This window comes from Oryctolagus cuniculus, chromosome 6, assembly GCF_964237555.1.
Source record: "Oryctolagus cuniculus chromosome 6, mOryCun1.1, whole genome shotgun sequence".
Lineage (NCBI taxonomy): Eukaryota > Metazoa > Chordata > Mammalia > Lagomorpha > Leporidae > Oryctolagus > Oryctolagus cuniculus.
In genome coordinates this window covers 130,613,014-130,630,713 of record NC_091437.1, presented here as the reverse complement: position 1 = coordinate 130,630,713, position 17,700 = coordinate 130,613,014, and the positions used below count along the sequence as shown (strand labels likewise).

General features: G+C 36.9%; 1 protein-coding gene across 2 annotated transcripts in view; it reads right to left on the bottom strand.

Moving 5' to 3' along the window:
* The window catches only part of ZFPM2 (zinc finger protein, FOG family member 2), a 507,451-nt gene that overhangs the window by 362,746 nt on the left and 127,005 nt on the right, over window positions 1-17,700 (bottom strand). For both annotated transcript variants that reach the window (XM_008255815.4, XM_017341487.3), the window contains one exon: window positions 6,011-6,112. In XM_008255815.4, the coding sequence (XP_008254037.1) occupies window positions 6,011-6,112 (102 nt within the window). The remainder of the gene's footprint in view (window positions 1-6,010; window positions 6,113-17,700) is intronic.

The window sequence follows — 17,700 nt, the reverse complement described above, 5'->3', positions numbered from 1 at the left end:
AAACACCTGGAAGCTAGGATTTTGGCATGTTATTTGCAGGGGTGGGGATAAGAGCTCAACCCACACCATCCTCAACTAGTTGTAGAGAGGGAATAAGAATCACAGTTTAGTTGAAGAAGCTTACAGCATAAACAGTTGATTAGCAAATTCTGTCATGGGGGCAGGGTGTAGGTTATTGAATGTCACATGTTTTGGGGATCATAATATATTTATAAACTTTTGACACTCTAGTCATTTTCCAGTAGTGTAATAAAAATGTCATGTCAAGGGAAAGTTTGAAAGGAAATTAATCTCAAATTCATTAAATTTTTACTTGAATTTCTCAATAAAACTTATATAAACAAATAAGGTGTTTGTAAATTCTGCAACAAGCAATTATCTAAATAACCTTAATTTTCATTCTTCTACAGCTAAAGACATATAAACAATAATAATGTTGAAAATAAAATGGTATATTTGATACCGTTCTTTATGACTCAGTGAGAATAGAAATTTTCAGTGACTGAACCAGTCTTTATAATTTTTTTCTTGGTTGAGTTTATGCATGTCCTAATTCTGTGTGAGAGTGCAAACCAGAGAAAGGGAATAAGATCAAGAGAACTTTTTTACTGTCTTCATGTGGCATTCTGTTCTACAGAGTAAAGCTTTCATCTTTTAATCCGATATCCACTTAACTACACTACAGAAGATTTATTTTTACCCCCTCTTGTTTCATAAAGGGCTCAAAAGTCTATAGCAATTTTGACACATTGTTAAAATATTTTTCTGACCCCCTCCTATACACTGACACACACGCACACACACATGCACACACATACACACACACTCCTTCTCTGCCTCATTTTCATATGGACACAAAGCCTTGGGATAAAATGATGGTTCATTATAGTGGTACAGACTCTTATCTTCATCCGGCAAGAGTCATTTCCTTCCAAAGATTGAAATGCAAATGTGAAAATTAATGATAACTGCATTATCTGATAGCAGAGATAATACCAATTCACTGTCAGAGTAATACACAGTCATTCTACGATTTCCTCCGCTTCTCACAATATTCTTCTTACTGTCAGACTATATCTATGGTTAACTATGTTTCATAGGTGTCTGTTAATTTACTTCAAATGGCATTTCCCAGATCTTATATCTACCACATTTTCCCAATCAAAAAGAGAACGAAATCAGAACTGTAATCTTCAAGCCCTCCTTTGGACTAGTAAAGAGGGAGAAAAAACTGTATCATTAAGTATGTGCTTCTAGCTCATCGTGGTCTTCGAGCTGCTATTCCACGTTATGCAAAAACACTCTCCATCTTCCCAGTTTAAGACAAAAAGCAGAACTCGCCCAATCATCTGCATGTGTTCATACTGATGAAAAGCAACTGCATGAGGCATCTTGTTTATAGGACTCTGGACAGATTTTCAGTCTAAGATGCAACAAGTACACACGTCTGATTTTATCATGGGAATTCCTGAAAATTTATTTACACCAGAAGTTCTTTAACTGAATCATGATATGTTTGTTTATTATAGCTCCTGGCAATTTAATTTATAGCTGCTATAAACCTGATGACTAGGATCTAGATTCCTGCACTATTATAGTAGAGGAAAAGATTATTATTTCCAAGTGCAAAAATAAAGTAACCATGTTTTAATAAAGTAATCGAGAATGTTTGCATACTTAAGAGTTGAGTTGATGTCACATTTAAAGTGCTTTTAGAGGTAAAGTGTAGATTTATAAGAATTTATCTGAATTTTCTCCTCCAAGTTTCCTTCTAAAACTAAGTACATAAGTCAGCACTCCAAACTTGGGAATGAATATAATTCTAAAGATTTTCTTAATAGAGATAACCAAGGGACTGGTGCTGTGGCAGAACCAGCAAAGCCACCGCCTGCAGTGCTGGCATCCCATATGGGCACTGGTTTGAGTCCTGGCTGCTCCACTTCCAATCTAGCTCTCTCCTATGGCCTGGAAAAGCAGTAGAAGATGGCTCAAGAAGATGGGCCCCTACACCTGTGTGGGAGACCCAGAAGAAGCTCCTGGCTCCTGGCTTTGGATTGGCACAACTCCGGCCCTTGCGTCCAAATGGGGAGTGAACCAGTGGATGGAAGACCTCTCTCTTTCTTTTTCTCTCTGCCTTTCCTTCTCTCTGCGTAACTCTGACTTTCCAATCAAATAATAAATCTTTTAAAAAATAAGAGACAGCCAAGCATGTAAATACCATCTTCAAAATAAGGTCAACATTCTAACGATTTCCATTTTGAAAGGACAAAATGAAAAGGATTAAAGAAAACTGCCCAGCAGTACAGAAAGACCTTTAAGACCTACCAAGTCCAAGTTCTCAAATATCAGCAACCTAGTAAATTTTCAAGGAAGTTATTATTTTTCCCATTTTAAGTTCAGGAAACTGAGGACTGGCTGTTTAACAAGCCAGAAGACATGAGTGAATGTGACAACCACTAAGCTACAGAAACAAACCATCTAATGTGTGGGTGCCATAGGGCAGGGCATGCAAACTTCCATAAAAGACTAGAAGTTACAAGTCCCTAAGTAATGAAACCATTAGCCTGTAAATGCAGACACAGATCTGACTCCAAAATTTGCACTCTTTCTTCTGTACTATAAACCATGCTGTATTTTCTAGGCTAAGACTTGATTAATTATTGCATGAGTAATCTAAATATAGTACATGGCTAATTACGGAAAACTAAACGAAAGACAGAAATGACATCCAGAAAAAAGAATGTGGATAGCATTGTACTATACCCTTTGGAATTCTCCCTAGCACTTTTCACACAAAATTATTAGTGTGTAATTGAGTACACAACAAATATTTACTGAATAATTAAATGTATAAGAATATTGGCATGCTGAAGAATTTGTGAGGATGATAAAGTTTTAAACTAAGGGTCTTGAAAGAAATGAAGAGGTGTTAACATTCAACAATGATGAAAGAAAAACACAGGCAAATATAGACAGAATAGTAAGCAGCAAGTACTATATAAATTAAAATCCAACCCAAGCAGTGTTAGGGTAGTTTGTTTAAAAGCAAGAAAGAACAATAAAATTTAAAAATAGGTATGTGAAATGCCAAAATAATAAAATAATGACTTTTGTAATGACCTGAATCTTACTGGTTTGCGTGTGTCTAGCTCTACATTCAAATCGTAAAAAATCCATAGGAGTTTGAAGAAGATTTAAATAAGAGTCATAAAAATTTATACATTAAATAATTTCACCATGGAAATATTCATAATTGTAATATTTTCCTAAAGACCGCTTAGGTTCCATCTAATCATCAGAATTAACAAAGGTGTATACAACAGTCATTACTAATATACCTTTTTTCATAGAACAACAAATAAGGAAAAAATCATTTCTACACTGTGGAATTTGCATTTGATAAAAATAGAACACTTCAGACAAGAATTGATTCATCATTGAATTGAGCCATCAAGAAAGGTTGTGGAGTCGTCTTCAATCAAACTCTAAAAATAAGATAAATGCAGATACATCTTAAATGATGCTAGCTCTATGCTTCAAATTCTTTAGATAATTTCCTTGTCCTTTGATTCTGTTCTATTTTTAGAGAAAACTATCTCTCACAGAGTGACTGTCAGGACTGGAGGGAGGGTCTTAAATTAGAAGCTTCTGAAATCATAACTGGTTCATTACCTCATGTTTTAACCAATAAACTGCAGTTACACTCAAAATTTAATGCTTAGTATCACAAGTTTACCCATTGTGGTATCTGCTTTGGGAGTGGACATTAAAAACGGATTGAATACTTAACAGTTCCAAAGCCATAATATACAAATGAACTCACTTAATTCTATCACATTTGGTCATATTATTTTCTGGTATTTCACAAATGAGGATACAGGCAGAGAGAGGTTAGGCAATTTATCAAAAATCTCCCACTATAGAGTAGCAAAGTTAGAACATGAACCTTTGGAATTCTGAACCCATTTTCTACTCTTTTGGAACTGTCTCTAAAAGCTGGACTATTTTTTTCTATTTAAAACAGTTGGAAAATATTGATTTGTGAATAACAAAAATTTTATTAATACAATAATAAAAGTAGAAAAATGCTTCCCCGACACTCTTCTCAATCTCCTGACTAAAGAAATAAATGAACATTTTCTCTTCAAAAAAAAAAAAAAAAAAAAAAAAAAAGCAGTTGCAAAACAGTAAAGCCCAAAGTTTTGCGGTAAGTACCTATAAAGAAAACATGTTATCAATTTTGTAATACACACAAGAGAGAATTTTCTTGTAGGCATATTTGCTTAGGGACATGCAATTTCCCTTTAAAAAGTTTTAACATGTCCATATAAGAGTATAAAATTTTTCAGCAATATCAATAAAAATTACATTAACTCAAATGCATAAAATAAAGTTAACTGAAAATTTTAAAATCTCATCTTGAATGACAGCATCATTCTTTACCTTGCTCCTTGTCTTCAGCCAATAATGCAACCTTACTTTGGGAAAAGCTTCCTGGAGAAGTTGGCATTAGGTATGCAGCCACTCCCTGAATTGACTTACTTACTCTCAAGTTACTGGAGAAGCTATAGACCCCAGACATGAACAAAGAGGAAAACCTGTTCCCCTCAAATCTGCCCTGTCAAATCAGAGATTCTTTGTCAAGTAGCATATCTAAAAGACCACTAGTCGAATTTTACCTATAAAAACTCTTCTAAACCTTTACATAATTAACTCCAGAAGTAAAGAACTTTAAAATGCAAAGTTGAGCCACTGCTTTTAAGTATATGTAATACTTTCATAATGAAATCAAGGTTTTCCAAAGAGTTCGTTCTTTCTTTTCCTTTTTTTCCCCTTGTGATTTCAAGGGAATTCTTCCCACACTGAGAAGACAGAATCTTTAGTCAATAAGGTAAAAATGCCAGCAGAACTCCGCATTTTGTTTCTGACTCTTAAAATGCAGTATTGTTACTTTTTAAAAATACATTTTGATCTAAAATCTTGTATGACAATATGCTGTGGTATACAGAATACAAACATTGGTGTGTGTCATGAATAACATTAGAAATGACATCATAATAATCAGATATACTGTATCTTCATTTTTGTTTGCATTATATTTTCCAGCTGCTGGTTTCAGAAAATTACCACTGGAGTTCCTCTCTTCTTCACGCATAGCAGACAGCAATTTGCAAAGTCATGCAAGGGTGAAAATGTGATTGAAATATAGGGATCTTTGTTAATGAAAAATATTACTGCTTTGGAAATTATGGCTAAAACTATTTCAAACTCACTTATATCCTTAATACCTATGACATAATATATTGTTTATAAATATACCATCAGTTGTAAATTACTTTGCAACAAAAACAGAGGTTTTTTTCCCCCAGGAGTTCTTATGAATATTATATATTTACATATAATTACCTTGGTATTTTGGAGAATTCTGATCAGGTTTTCTTGAAATGATTAAATGTCAAGATTGTTAGAGCAAAATTTAATTTTATTCATGAAAATAGAAATGTTGTTAAAACCCTGAACCAAAGCAGGTGTATCTTTGGATATGATATTTTCTAAGTTTCTAAAGAAATGCTGAGGTTCAATCTATGATCTACGACATGAATAAACTAAAAGTGACGGTTATTTGAAGTACTATAGTTTATATTTATCTGTACCTTTTAGAATAGTGCCCACTTTGAATTCCAATATAGCACCAAGACTCTGTGTTCAAAGGAAATGAAAGTAGAATTGAGTAACTTATAAGAATATTAAAGAAAAAAAAAACTGATGGAGATATCAAGCAGAGGTAACACTGCTTTTGGTAGTTTAACAAAAAGATAAATATCTCCCTTAAATAATGAGATTATTTTAAAAATTGAAATTTCCACACAAACAGCACCCCCTCCCCCATTTTTGGCAACCAGATTGTAAAGAATTGCAGGAGTTTCTCACACTAATTAAAGTTTAAGAAAAAGCGTGTGAATTGCTGGCAGTAACAAGTGATGGCTGAATTTGGTATTTTCTGTCCTACCTGGGCCATCCCAGTCATCTGTCTCAGCTGCAGGCTGTCCTGCTTTCTCTGGCTGGGTGTCCCCATCTGAGTCTGCAGTCTCCTGGATTCCTTCATCATCACCTGGAAAACACCAACATGGAGAGAGAAAAAGAAATGATCAAAGCCCCCTAATTTGATATCCAGAGCCTTGTGGAAGGATTGTACTTATCATATATCTATTTATAATTTTGTCACATTGATCATATCAAAAATTGTTCACAACCACTTTGATATCTATTATGGCTTAAAAAAGAAAGTCAACATGAGTTATCAATAAATAAAGTTAAGTACTTTAAATAATAAAGTATATTTCCATAAAATGCCTTTGGAGTCAAAATTACATATATAAGAAGAGAATCAAATAGCAGTATGCAATTTTCCATGACTTTCAATAAAGAAAATCTTAGCTCATTTATTATCAATTATATATTTGATAAAGGCAAAATACTGCAGAAAAATGAAATATCTTAAGATGCATTTGTGTTTGACTGAAATTAGATTATTTTGAAAATTTTTATTTTTCCCCTGCTTTATCCTTGCCCAAACTTGCTTTTATTTTTTTTAAATGGGATATAATAAAGAGGCTGTAATTAAATGATTAGCATAGGAGATGTGCCAGTGACTCAACTCTACACATTTCAAGAAAACATAAAGCAATACTTCTGCTTGAAAGAGTGTAGCTATTTTCCACAATTTTATGGCTTTGTTTTCGCATAAAAAAGAAAAAAAAAGTAATGTTTTCACCAAAAATATAGTTACGGCAAAGGAGAAACACATTAACAATGCAATAACATTTTAAAAGCAAAAAGTCTAATTTATGAGTACCTTCATTTTAAGTGATAATATAACAAATATGTGCTGTTTTAAAGGAAAGTAACACATTTAACATAGTGCACACATAAAAATATTAAATACCTAACTATAAATGGTAATGGAAAACAGAAAAACAAGAAGTACATATGGAAATAAAAAGAATACTAAAATCATGGCAACTTTTGCAAGATTAATTAATTTATTTATTTGAAAGGCACAGTGACAGAAAAGGAGCAACATGGAGACATTGATCATCCATCTGTTGGTTCATTCCCTAAAGGCCCCCAACAACCAGGTCTGGACTATGCCAAGGCCAGGAGCCAGAACTCCTGTATGGTAAGGACTCAATTACTTGAACCATCATCTGTTGCATCCCAACAGCCTCAGTGGGAAGGTGAAGGAGGGACCTGACCACCAGCAATCTGATATGGGATGCAGGCATCCCAAAGGAAGGCTTAGCCTACTGAGCCACAACATCTGCCCTGTATTTCTTGAATCTAATGATGCTAACATTTAAAAGTCAAATTTTGGGGCTGGCGCTCTGGCGCAGTAGGTTAATCCTCCGCCTGTGGCGCCGGCATCCAGTATGGGTGCCAGTTCTAGTCCCAGTTGCTCCTCTTCCCATCCAGCTCTCCGCTATAGCCTGGGAGGGCAGTAGAAGATGGCCCAGGTCCTTGGGCCCCTGCACCCACATGGGAGACTGGGAAGAAGCACCTGGCTCCTGGCTTCAGATCGGCATAGCTCTGGCTGTTGCGGCCATTTGGGGAGTGAACCAACAGAAGAAAGACCTTTTTCTCTGTCTCCCCCTCTCACTGTAACTCTCTCTCTCAAATAAATAAATAAAATCTTTAAAAAAAAAAGTCAAATTTCTTGCCTATCCAGCCTTCTCCAAGTATTCAATAATCATTTTCTACATAGTTGCCCAGACATCTAATAGCATTTATAGCTTTATAATGGTTATACAAAAAAGACATTAAAATTTTTAAAACTTTTATAGTCAACTAAATGATACAAAATTTCTAGGAAATCACTATTGCTACAAATGAACATTTATATCCTGTTAATATAAATTTTGAATTTTAACCTCCATGTGGTAGTTCAACTTGGGTGTCAATCTGACTGGGTTAAGGATTACTTCTAGGTGTGTCTGTGAAGATATTTTCAGAGGAGATTGGCATATGAACTGGTGAACTCAGTTGGTCCACTCCAAGGTCCACTCTCCATGTTGGCAGTCACCATCCAATCAGAAAGGGTCCCACACAGACCAAAAAGGTAATTTCCTCTCTCTTCAGATTTGGGACACACTCATTTCCTTTCCTAGACATCAGCACTTCAGGTCTCTGGACTTTGGGATCTAGGACACAGAACAGTAGTCACTTGGGTTCTCAGACCTCTAGCCTTGGACTGAGGGTTACACTATCAGCTCTCCTGGTTTTGAGGCCTTTGGACTTAAACTGAGCCATGCCACAAGCTTCCCTGGTTCTCCAACTTGCAGAAGGCCTGTCATGGGACATAGTTATGTGAGCCAATCCCCAAAACAAATCCCCTCTATAGATACATCTGTAGATATACAATCATGGATCTCTTAATGGAAGAGGTGTTTTAAGAAATGTGTCCTCAGGTGATTTTGTTATTGTATGAACATCATAAAGTATGCACAAATCTAGATGGTGTAACCTACTAAACACCTAGGCTAAATGGTATATGCCATTGTAAATGAGATCTGCTGTTGACCGGAACATTAGGTGGTGCGTGACTCTGTGTGTGTGTGTGTGTGTGTGTGTGTGTGTTCTTCCCAGAAAACTCTAATTTTCCCCATAAGTTTTACAGTCATTTCTGTATATAGCTTCATAATACAAATACCTTAAAACTAGGAGAAATGTAAGGACAGAGATGTAAAAGCCAAGTGATAGCCCTGTTGAACTCAATTTCTTTAACAAAGGAGCACTGGCTCTGGTGGCTAATAAAAGGTAAAGCACAAGACCCACACTACTAAACCGCATGTCTAGAATTAAACTTCTTTGGAAGTTATCTATTCAACTATCAGACTGATCAGATGAATACCAATGGAATTCTGTCCAGGAAATTCTTACTTAAAATCCACCATGTTTAAGAATTGTAGTAGGTACAGTAGGATATCTAGAGAGTATATAAAATTCCTTTCTGGAAATATGGAATTCATTAAGCAGAGCAGGTTCACCAATGAGCATGTGAAACAAGGTCCAAGAGCCATAGGATGGTACAAAAAGAGAGTAATTAGATAAAATTTAATCCTTTGTGTTCTTTTTTGCAGTTCATGTAACTGCATCAACTAACTAACTCCTGGAGACCTGAGTACCAATTCCACTCTTATTTCTGAGGCAAAAGCAGGGCTGGTCTTCATTCTGAATTCCCAAGTAGGCTCTATGGACATTAAAGTATCAAAATATACATTATCCCTGAACTTACTTGTACCTCTCACCTTGATCTGGCCTGCCCTGGTTCCATCTTTCCCAATCCAATTACTGAGGGATAAAAACTGTTTTATGGCATCTGCTCTGATTCCTAGCCCATGGCATGCAGTAGCTAAATACCATGATTATTATCCTTGCATATACATAAGTATTAAACCAATGCCAGGAAGTCATAACTAGAATTGCAGTGCTGGGGCTGCTGGAGCACCCTAATGTCTCTTTCCACAGCTAGATCATCTTTGTCTTCCCCTTTCTGTTGGCCCCAATCTACTCCCCTCTGACCCTGTCCCATTTTGTCTACCAAGGAATCAGATATCCATGGACTCTGTAACTGTCTCCCTTATGCTGTGATTTCTGGTTGATCTGATCCAATGAAAGTGCTGGCAGAAGATCAGAGGGCAGGAGGAGAGAGAAAAGTCAGGTACTTACTCCTCAACCCCTTCTTCCTTGCTGGTCTCCAGTTGCTGTCAGAGGCTGTACTGTAGTCATAGCTCCTCTTTAGAGGCTCACTCCTACTTCCCCTAGGCTCCTGTATAGTCATCCTCTCCTTTACATCTTGAGACCAGAAGTGCTAACGGCTCCCCATTGCTGGGTGCCCTTGAGTGATTCTCATCCTTGTGGGTTCCCTTAACCCTACCCATACCTTGTATACTGTCCATTCCTTAAACTCCCTTTAGTCAAACCTACTGACCATGTCATTATTTTTCTACTTGAATCTTTACAGATACACTTCATTTCTTCCCAAGATTCTCATAGTATTTTTATGTTTTAGTCACCACATCTATTACATTTTATATGACATTCTCCTAAAAATGACTCACTTTTTATGACATTTAAATTAAAAAACTCAAAAACTTAATTTTAAAAACAGTACCATTTAAAAAACAAACATCACTGCTGTAAATGGAAAAACCAGTATCACATGCCAAAAATATATGGTAAATCATAAAAGATAATTCAAAAAAATATACGTAATACTATTAAATTCTGTTCATTATGTCTCTTTAGGTTCCGAGTCTCTGGCCTCATTGCTTTGCATTAGAAAGAAAGAGGAGCAAGCATGAGAGGAGTATTTAAGTCATGATCATATGAAGTTGAGACATTCTCACTAACTTACCCAAAAAAAAAAAAAAAAAAAAAAGAAAGAAAACAAACAAAAAAAACACAGGAAACTGGGAAGTTTCTCATTACTAATTCAATGCTATTTAATAAAACATTAGTGAGTGTACTATCTAAATCTTCGATTATCAGCAGGGATCCATGACCCAATTTGGTCAAGGATTATATTAAAAATACAGATATTTCCTGTCGCTCCCCGTCTTCATGGAGGAACGACACTAAACCCTGCCTAGGCTTCATATCCGAGTCACGGCACCATTATGTCGCTCCCCGTCTTCCTGGAGGAATGACACAGGACCCTGCGCTGTTCTTTTGCCTGCTCGGCCCTCCCCGGGTTTGCTGCTGGTTCTTCCCAGGTTGGCTACCGACCCTTCCACCTCCGTGGAAGGGCGGTTCCCCCTGCCACTTTCCCCACTTCCGCGGGGGAGCGGCACACCGCCGGCCGGCTCTCTCGGGGGCTGCACAGGTGTTCCTTCAGATGTTCCTCTTAGATGTTCCTGGTGCATGTTGTCTCTCTCCTCCTTTATAGTCCTCTTCCGCCAATCCCAACTCTGCTACCCACACGCCGAGTACGCTGCTCTCCTCCAATCAGGAGCAAGTCCTACAGTTTATTGGTTGAACTGGAGGCAGCTGTGTAGAAGCTGTTTCCTCCTCTCCCAGCGCCATATTGTGGGAGAGCAGATGCATAGAATAAGTCTTAATTCCAGTAACAGTCTAGTCCGAGTTGCTCCCCACAATTTCCAACACTTTATTTTTCATGGGACCAAGAATTCACACTAGAATCTACCACTTTAATGCGTGCGCTTTTGATTACATTCTCACAGACTGAAGCTTTAAGAGCAGCTGCTGTGCTAATTCAGGGAAGTATACAAAGGGACTTGTTCATCCCAATAGTGAAGTGTAGAGTGTGTAATCTACAGTTTTGAAATGGTATCCACTAATTCCAAGCACTTTTCTCATTCCATTTTTTTGAAATGCAAAGTGAAGGGGCTGACATTGTGGTTTAGCAAGTTAAGCTTCCACCTGCAACATGAGCATCCTATATGGGTGCAGGTTCCAGACCCAGCTGCTTCACTTCCAACTCAGCTCCCTGCTTATGAACCTGAGAAAGCAGGAGAAGATGGTCCAAGTATTTGGGAGACTCGTAGGAAGCTCTGGCTCCTGGCTTCGTCCTGGCCCAGGCCCAGCTGTTGTGGAGATTTGGGGATTGAACCAGCGGATGGAAGATATCTCCCCTCCTCCTCCATCTCTCCATCTCTGCTCTGCTTTCATGTAAATAAGAAATAAATTTTTTAAAAAAGGCAGATTAAGACAGAAAGGGGTGAGGAAATCTTCTATCAGCTGATTACTGAATCCCTAACTGCCCACAACAGCCAGGGCTGTACCAAGCAAAAACTAGAAGCTAGGAACTCCATCCTGTATCACCCACCTGGGCGGCACCAACTCAACTGCCTCCCAGTGTGCACGTTAGCAGTAAACTGGATTGGAAGCAGAACCAGTACTCAAAGGCACTTTGATAAGGGATGCAGGCATTCTAAGCAGTGGTTTAACCTTGTGTGCCACAATGCCTGCCCTCTCGTTCATTATAAATCTTCAAATAAAGGGATTTGAGCACCAGAGGATGCTTGGGGAACTCAAGTCAGATTAGTGCTCTGTGCAGTAAACTGATGTACAGGCAGGATCAATAAGTTACCCTTGGTTGTAAAGCTGCAACATGAATTTCTAGACAAGGCACCTCTCCAAATATTCTTATGCTTCGGCAATAAGAATTTCTCACTCATTGTACAAGCAGGGTAGTAGAGTTATGGGGAAATACAGAGAGGCATTTAAAAGCTTCCAGAAACAACAGTTTTGTACAAGCTTAGAAATTAAATTTGAGTTTCCTAACTGCTATTCCAGCCTCCTTCCAAAATATCCTTTCATTCCCCTCCCTTCCCTAGTTAAGGAGAAAACCATGAATACTTCAATAATCATCCCAGAGCAACTATTAACAAGCCAACAGGAGATGATGTTAAAAATCATGTATGCAAGGTCCCAGAGAACAGAGTAAGATTCTCAGCAGAGCCACCTTGAGAAGCTAAGTTTTACATTCAGTTATCAACTGTGCCATTTATACAGTCACACAAAAACATAAATTTTGGATCTTACTATTACATTAGTTGGAAACACTCAGTGCCATGCAAAATTTAATCAATCATTAACATTTACATATACACTTTAGAAGATACAATGAGAAAATGAAAAATACACAATACTTGCTGCTAAGGGCCATATAATCTAGTTGAGGAGACAGGCAGTATGTCTAAAAGCAGTGGCCACTGTTTAAAAACCTACAATTCAGGCAGTTCATGAATAATTCCAAGTGACAATATATAAAGCATAGAAATTCAGAAACCAGAAGCATAAACTATGACTGACCACGAAGAACCTATATAATCCACTTCGGAACTGTACCTTTATATTGAACACATTGAGAAACACTAGGGCTATTTCATTGGAGAAGCTGACGGATCTATATGACACAAATAACAGAATCAACAGGTAATGTTGGAGTTTTCATGAAGACCTCTCTCTGCATTCTCTCTTACTCATTCGGTAATACTCTGCCTCATGTCTCACAGATTCCTTCTCCTATTTTTTGAGAGGCCATGGTTAAGTTGACTCTTGAACATTTTATTAGGCAAATCACATATTTGGAAGAAAAAAATAAAAGCAAATAGTAAGTTTGGATATTGTATCATAATCATAGTAATCACAGGATTGAGAATTTAAAGAAGAAAATTCACTTGAATCAATAGATGTCCACTTCTGTTGAAGAGAGAGGTACAAATATTTCTTTTTTTATCTTTTTTTATTTTTATTTTTTATTTTTTGACAGGCAGAGTGGACAGTGAGAGAGAGACAGAGAGAAAGGTCTTCCTTTGCCGTTGGTTCACCCTCCCAATGGCCGCCGCGGCCAGCGCGCTGTGGCCGGCGGACCCCGCTGATCCGATGGCAGGAGCCAGGTACTTATCCTGGTCTCCCATGGGGTGCAGGGCCCAAGGACTTGGGCCATCCTCCACTGCACTCCCGGGCCACAGCAGAGAGCTGGCCTGGAAGAGGGGCAACCAGGACAGAATTTGGCGCCCCGACCGGGACTAGAACCTGGTGTGCCGGCGCCGCAAGGCGGAGGATTAGCCTAGTGAGCCGTGGCGCCGGCCTACAAATATTTCTTAAATACTACTGTTTGAGTCCCAGACTCTGTGTGGGCCACTGAGAATACAAAATAAGATGACTCCTTCTTTCATATAACTTATAGAACAGTTTAGGAGAGAGATAATTAACAGGGAATTTTAACATAGGATAATGAATGCCTTGATTGAAGCAGTCTGTGATGAGACAGGAGTACACAGGCATGACATATCACTCAGATTTCGTGCCTTGGAAAGAACCAATGAAATTTCCCAAACGTCAGAAGTATGATCTTACATAAAAGTGACCTCTGTAGATTTCATGTTCTGAGGCTACACGATTGCAATTTTTCTGACTAAAAATGTGAGTCATTAGGGCCAGTTTGTGGCACAGTGGGTTAAACTGCCACTTGTGACATGAGTTCAAGTCCTATCTACTCTAATTTTTATCCAACTGTCTCCTAAGCAAGGCAGCAAAAGATGGCCCAAGGACTTGGGTCCCTACCACCCACAGGGAGATCAGAATGGAGTTCCTGGCCCTGCAGCAATCTGGGGAGTGAATCAGTGGATGGAAGATTAATCTCTCTCTCTCTGACTTACAAATACATAAAAACATAAATCTTTTTTAAAAAATGAAGAGGATTCTCCCTTAAGGAATCCCATGTGAAAGACTAAAGACTTAAGTACTTAAGTTAGCGTGCAGGAAAAAAATGTGGTAGTTTGAAAACAGCAGGTGGTAAAACTACACAATTTGATAATGAAGAGTAGGTTTCAGATGAAGTTTAAAATGTTAAGGAAAAATACTCCTACGGCATAATTAACTGAATGAAGTCCTTCTCTTTATTTAGTATGGACCAAAATACCCATGCTCATTCTCATCCAGTATCTACTAGAGAAAGAAAATGGCTGAAGTTCTACATACCTCAGCGGATATTTGATGCACACAGAAATTTGGTAAATCATTCAAAATGAAAATATTATAATTCAACCTATTAAGGGCTTGACTGAACTAGTTATTTCATATAATAAAACTGCCAAATCCGAACTATAGAGCTTAGATTTAACTTGTGCCAACATCTGGAGCAAAACTCAGTATTGATAATCCTGATTCATTGAACAATTTCCTCTAATTTGTTTCATTATGCAGCACATATAATTAGAACTACTGGAAATAAATATTATAGAGTATTCAGTTACAGAAGCACTGTAAAAATAGTTAATTATCCACAATTAACATCTCAAAAGAAATAGCATTTTGTACCTATCTTAAGCTGTTTAGGAAATTTGTTACTTATGCAACATATATCACATTGAGAAAAATAAAATCTGAGTTTAAAGTTTGCCTAGTATTTAATCATATTTTCTTAAAGAAATAATGCAAAAAAAGGAAGTACAACTAAAACAGAAGAATATCATATGAAATGATACTCTTGGATACAGAAAAAAAGATCAGAATTTAATTTATATTCATATCAATTTGCCGAATTAACAAAACATGCAGAAGAACAAGGTACAAATAATGCCATCAAGATCAGATTCCCAGAGTAAATCTAAACATGACTACCATTTATTAAGCACTACTCACTGCTAGGTATATATTGCTAAATGCCAGTTCTGATGGGTATTAATATCCCTACACTTGAGAAAAATCAATGAGACAGACATGCAGAAAAATGTTCAGGTACATTACTAATAAGTGCCAGACGGAAGATTTGATCCCAAGTTTGTCGAATTCCAAAGACCATGTTCCTATCTCATTAGGACATTACAGTCAATGTGTACTACAGGACAAGCAACAAAAACAGCAGGTGTGATCTGACACCTACTTTCTTCTCAGCATGTATAAACTGTTCTTCTTCCTGCCTTTATGTTAAAATAAATGGCAAATGGATTTCATCTTTATAAGCATTATTTTTCTACAGTTTCCTATTTCACCTGACATTTAGTAAAATCAGCTACATGCAGATGCTTAATCAATGACCACTGCTCCCTAACTGGTTAGAAAATTAGACTTTGGTTTCATTTTTACCATCACCTACTGCAATATCATTACTTCTGCTAATTAATTGCTTTCAGCATATTATTTCTATTTAATAACTAAAATATGTCACATTTTTCAACTTTGAGACCTTCATCTTCTAACTTTACCTCAGGAAACTAGTTCTCATTTTTATGGTAATATTTTTGGCTAATTCATTTTTAATATTTTTACTAATGAAATAATGCTTAACATAATTTAATCAAATATGAAATTGCTGAATTACTTATAGGAAACACTGTGTTTTTCCCCCACAATGGAGATTTCATCTTTCCTGTCAATATATTTATTTTCTTGGAACATTTGTAAATAGGACTTTAATTTGCTATCAACTTAACTCAGTTGCTTGAGTTGGAGTAGACATTTTTTGACGATTATCTTTTTTTTACTACTATCCATTTTTGATGCTTATATGCTTGAAATGAGCACTACAGAGTAGCTTTGGAAAATGGCATAGTTTATTAATAAAAAGCTTGCTAAAATACAGCTTCATGGGGCCGGCCCTGTAGCATAGTAGCTAAAGCCGCCACCTGCAGGGCAGCATCACATGTAGGCAAGGGTTTGAGTTCTGGCTGCTCCACTTCCAATCCTGCTCTTTTCTATGGCCTGGGAAAGCAGCACAAGATGGCCCAAGTCCTTGGGCCCCTGCACCCACACAGGAGACCCAGAAGGAGCTCCTGACTCCTGGGGATTGATGCAGCTCCAGGCATAGTGGCCATGTAGGAAGTAAACTAGCAGATGGAAGACCTCTCTCCCCTCTGCCCCCCTCTCTGCCTCTCTGTAACTCTGCCTTTCAAATAAATAAATAAATAAATCTTTTTAAAAAATATTGCTTAAAAAGCTTTACTGGTAGGATAGAAAAGGAAGCCAGGAAGAGAATTACAGAAAGAGGTAGGAACCTATTTTACTTCCCTTCACTCACTTTTTAAGTTCTTTATTCACAGACTTTTAAGTAGAAATTTCAGTGTATTTTCAGCAAAGCAAAAAAATATTTAATGTGATAACCACTGTATGTAGGTATACTTATATAGATATATATTTATGAACTTGTTTCTGAATATTATTTATAAAATGTATTTCAATAAATATGTAATAAATACAAAAATATAACATTTATTATAAATATTCAAAGACAAGTTCATGAAATGATGAAGCAAAACAAATGTCAAACAGGAACAAAATCTGTAATTCTTCTAAAATTATGACGAAGGAGGTAATGGTTTTCCAAGATTAAACTCCTTTGTTGCTCTTTTGAAAGATATCCTACATATTTTGTGGGCCCTTCAATTTTTCTTAGTCTCGTTTTCAGAACCAATGAGAGTTCTATAGGAGGAAATTGAAGGTGTTATTGAGCAACATAATAAGCAGCAGAAATGACTCGGGGAAATGCCTAGAATATAGCCTTTGAAACACACGAAGCAGAATCTTTTAATGCCATATTAGGTATTGTTGGTAAGGTGATAAAAGCAATGGCTCTACTTGCTGGGGAAAAATAATTTCAAAAATGCAAACAAACACCTTTTTACTGAAAGTTAAACACTCCTGTAGAAATTAAAGATTGCCACATTCTGAGACAGTCACTTTCTCAGCACAAAACAGCAGCAGTGTTTGAAAGCAGTCATGCAAGAAAACAGCCTTTCTCAACCCTGCTCTTTTAATCCATGTAGTTCCTATCAATATTAACCTCTTATAGAAATGCTTGTACAATATAACTATTGAACTTTCTTGCTAGAAGTGTTACCATAGCTGTTAGTCATCCCTATAATGTATTTTGCAATCAGCTAAATCATCAAAGTATTTTTTAACAATGAACAGTTCAGAAGTGACAGATCTACTTTCTTGTTCACAACTGCTTATCAGAGAATAGATATCACATATGTTTTCCAGGTGCTTCCTATAGTTAGGATACCTTCACAGAAGCCGCTCATGAAAGATAAGGTCATAAAAGAGATGAAAAATGTGTGAGCTTCATACACTTATGGTTTTATCATCAGACAAGATAGCTTTGGTTAAAGGACTGTAACAGTCAGAAACAGAAAACTGCAGCTCACATTGAAGGGCGAGGACATTAAAGTT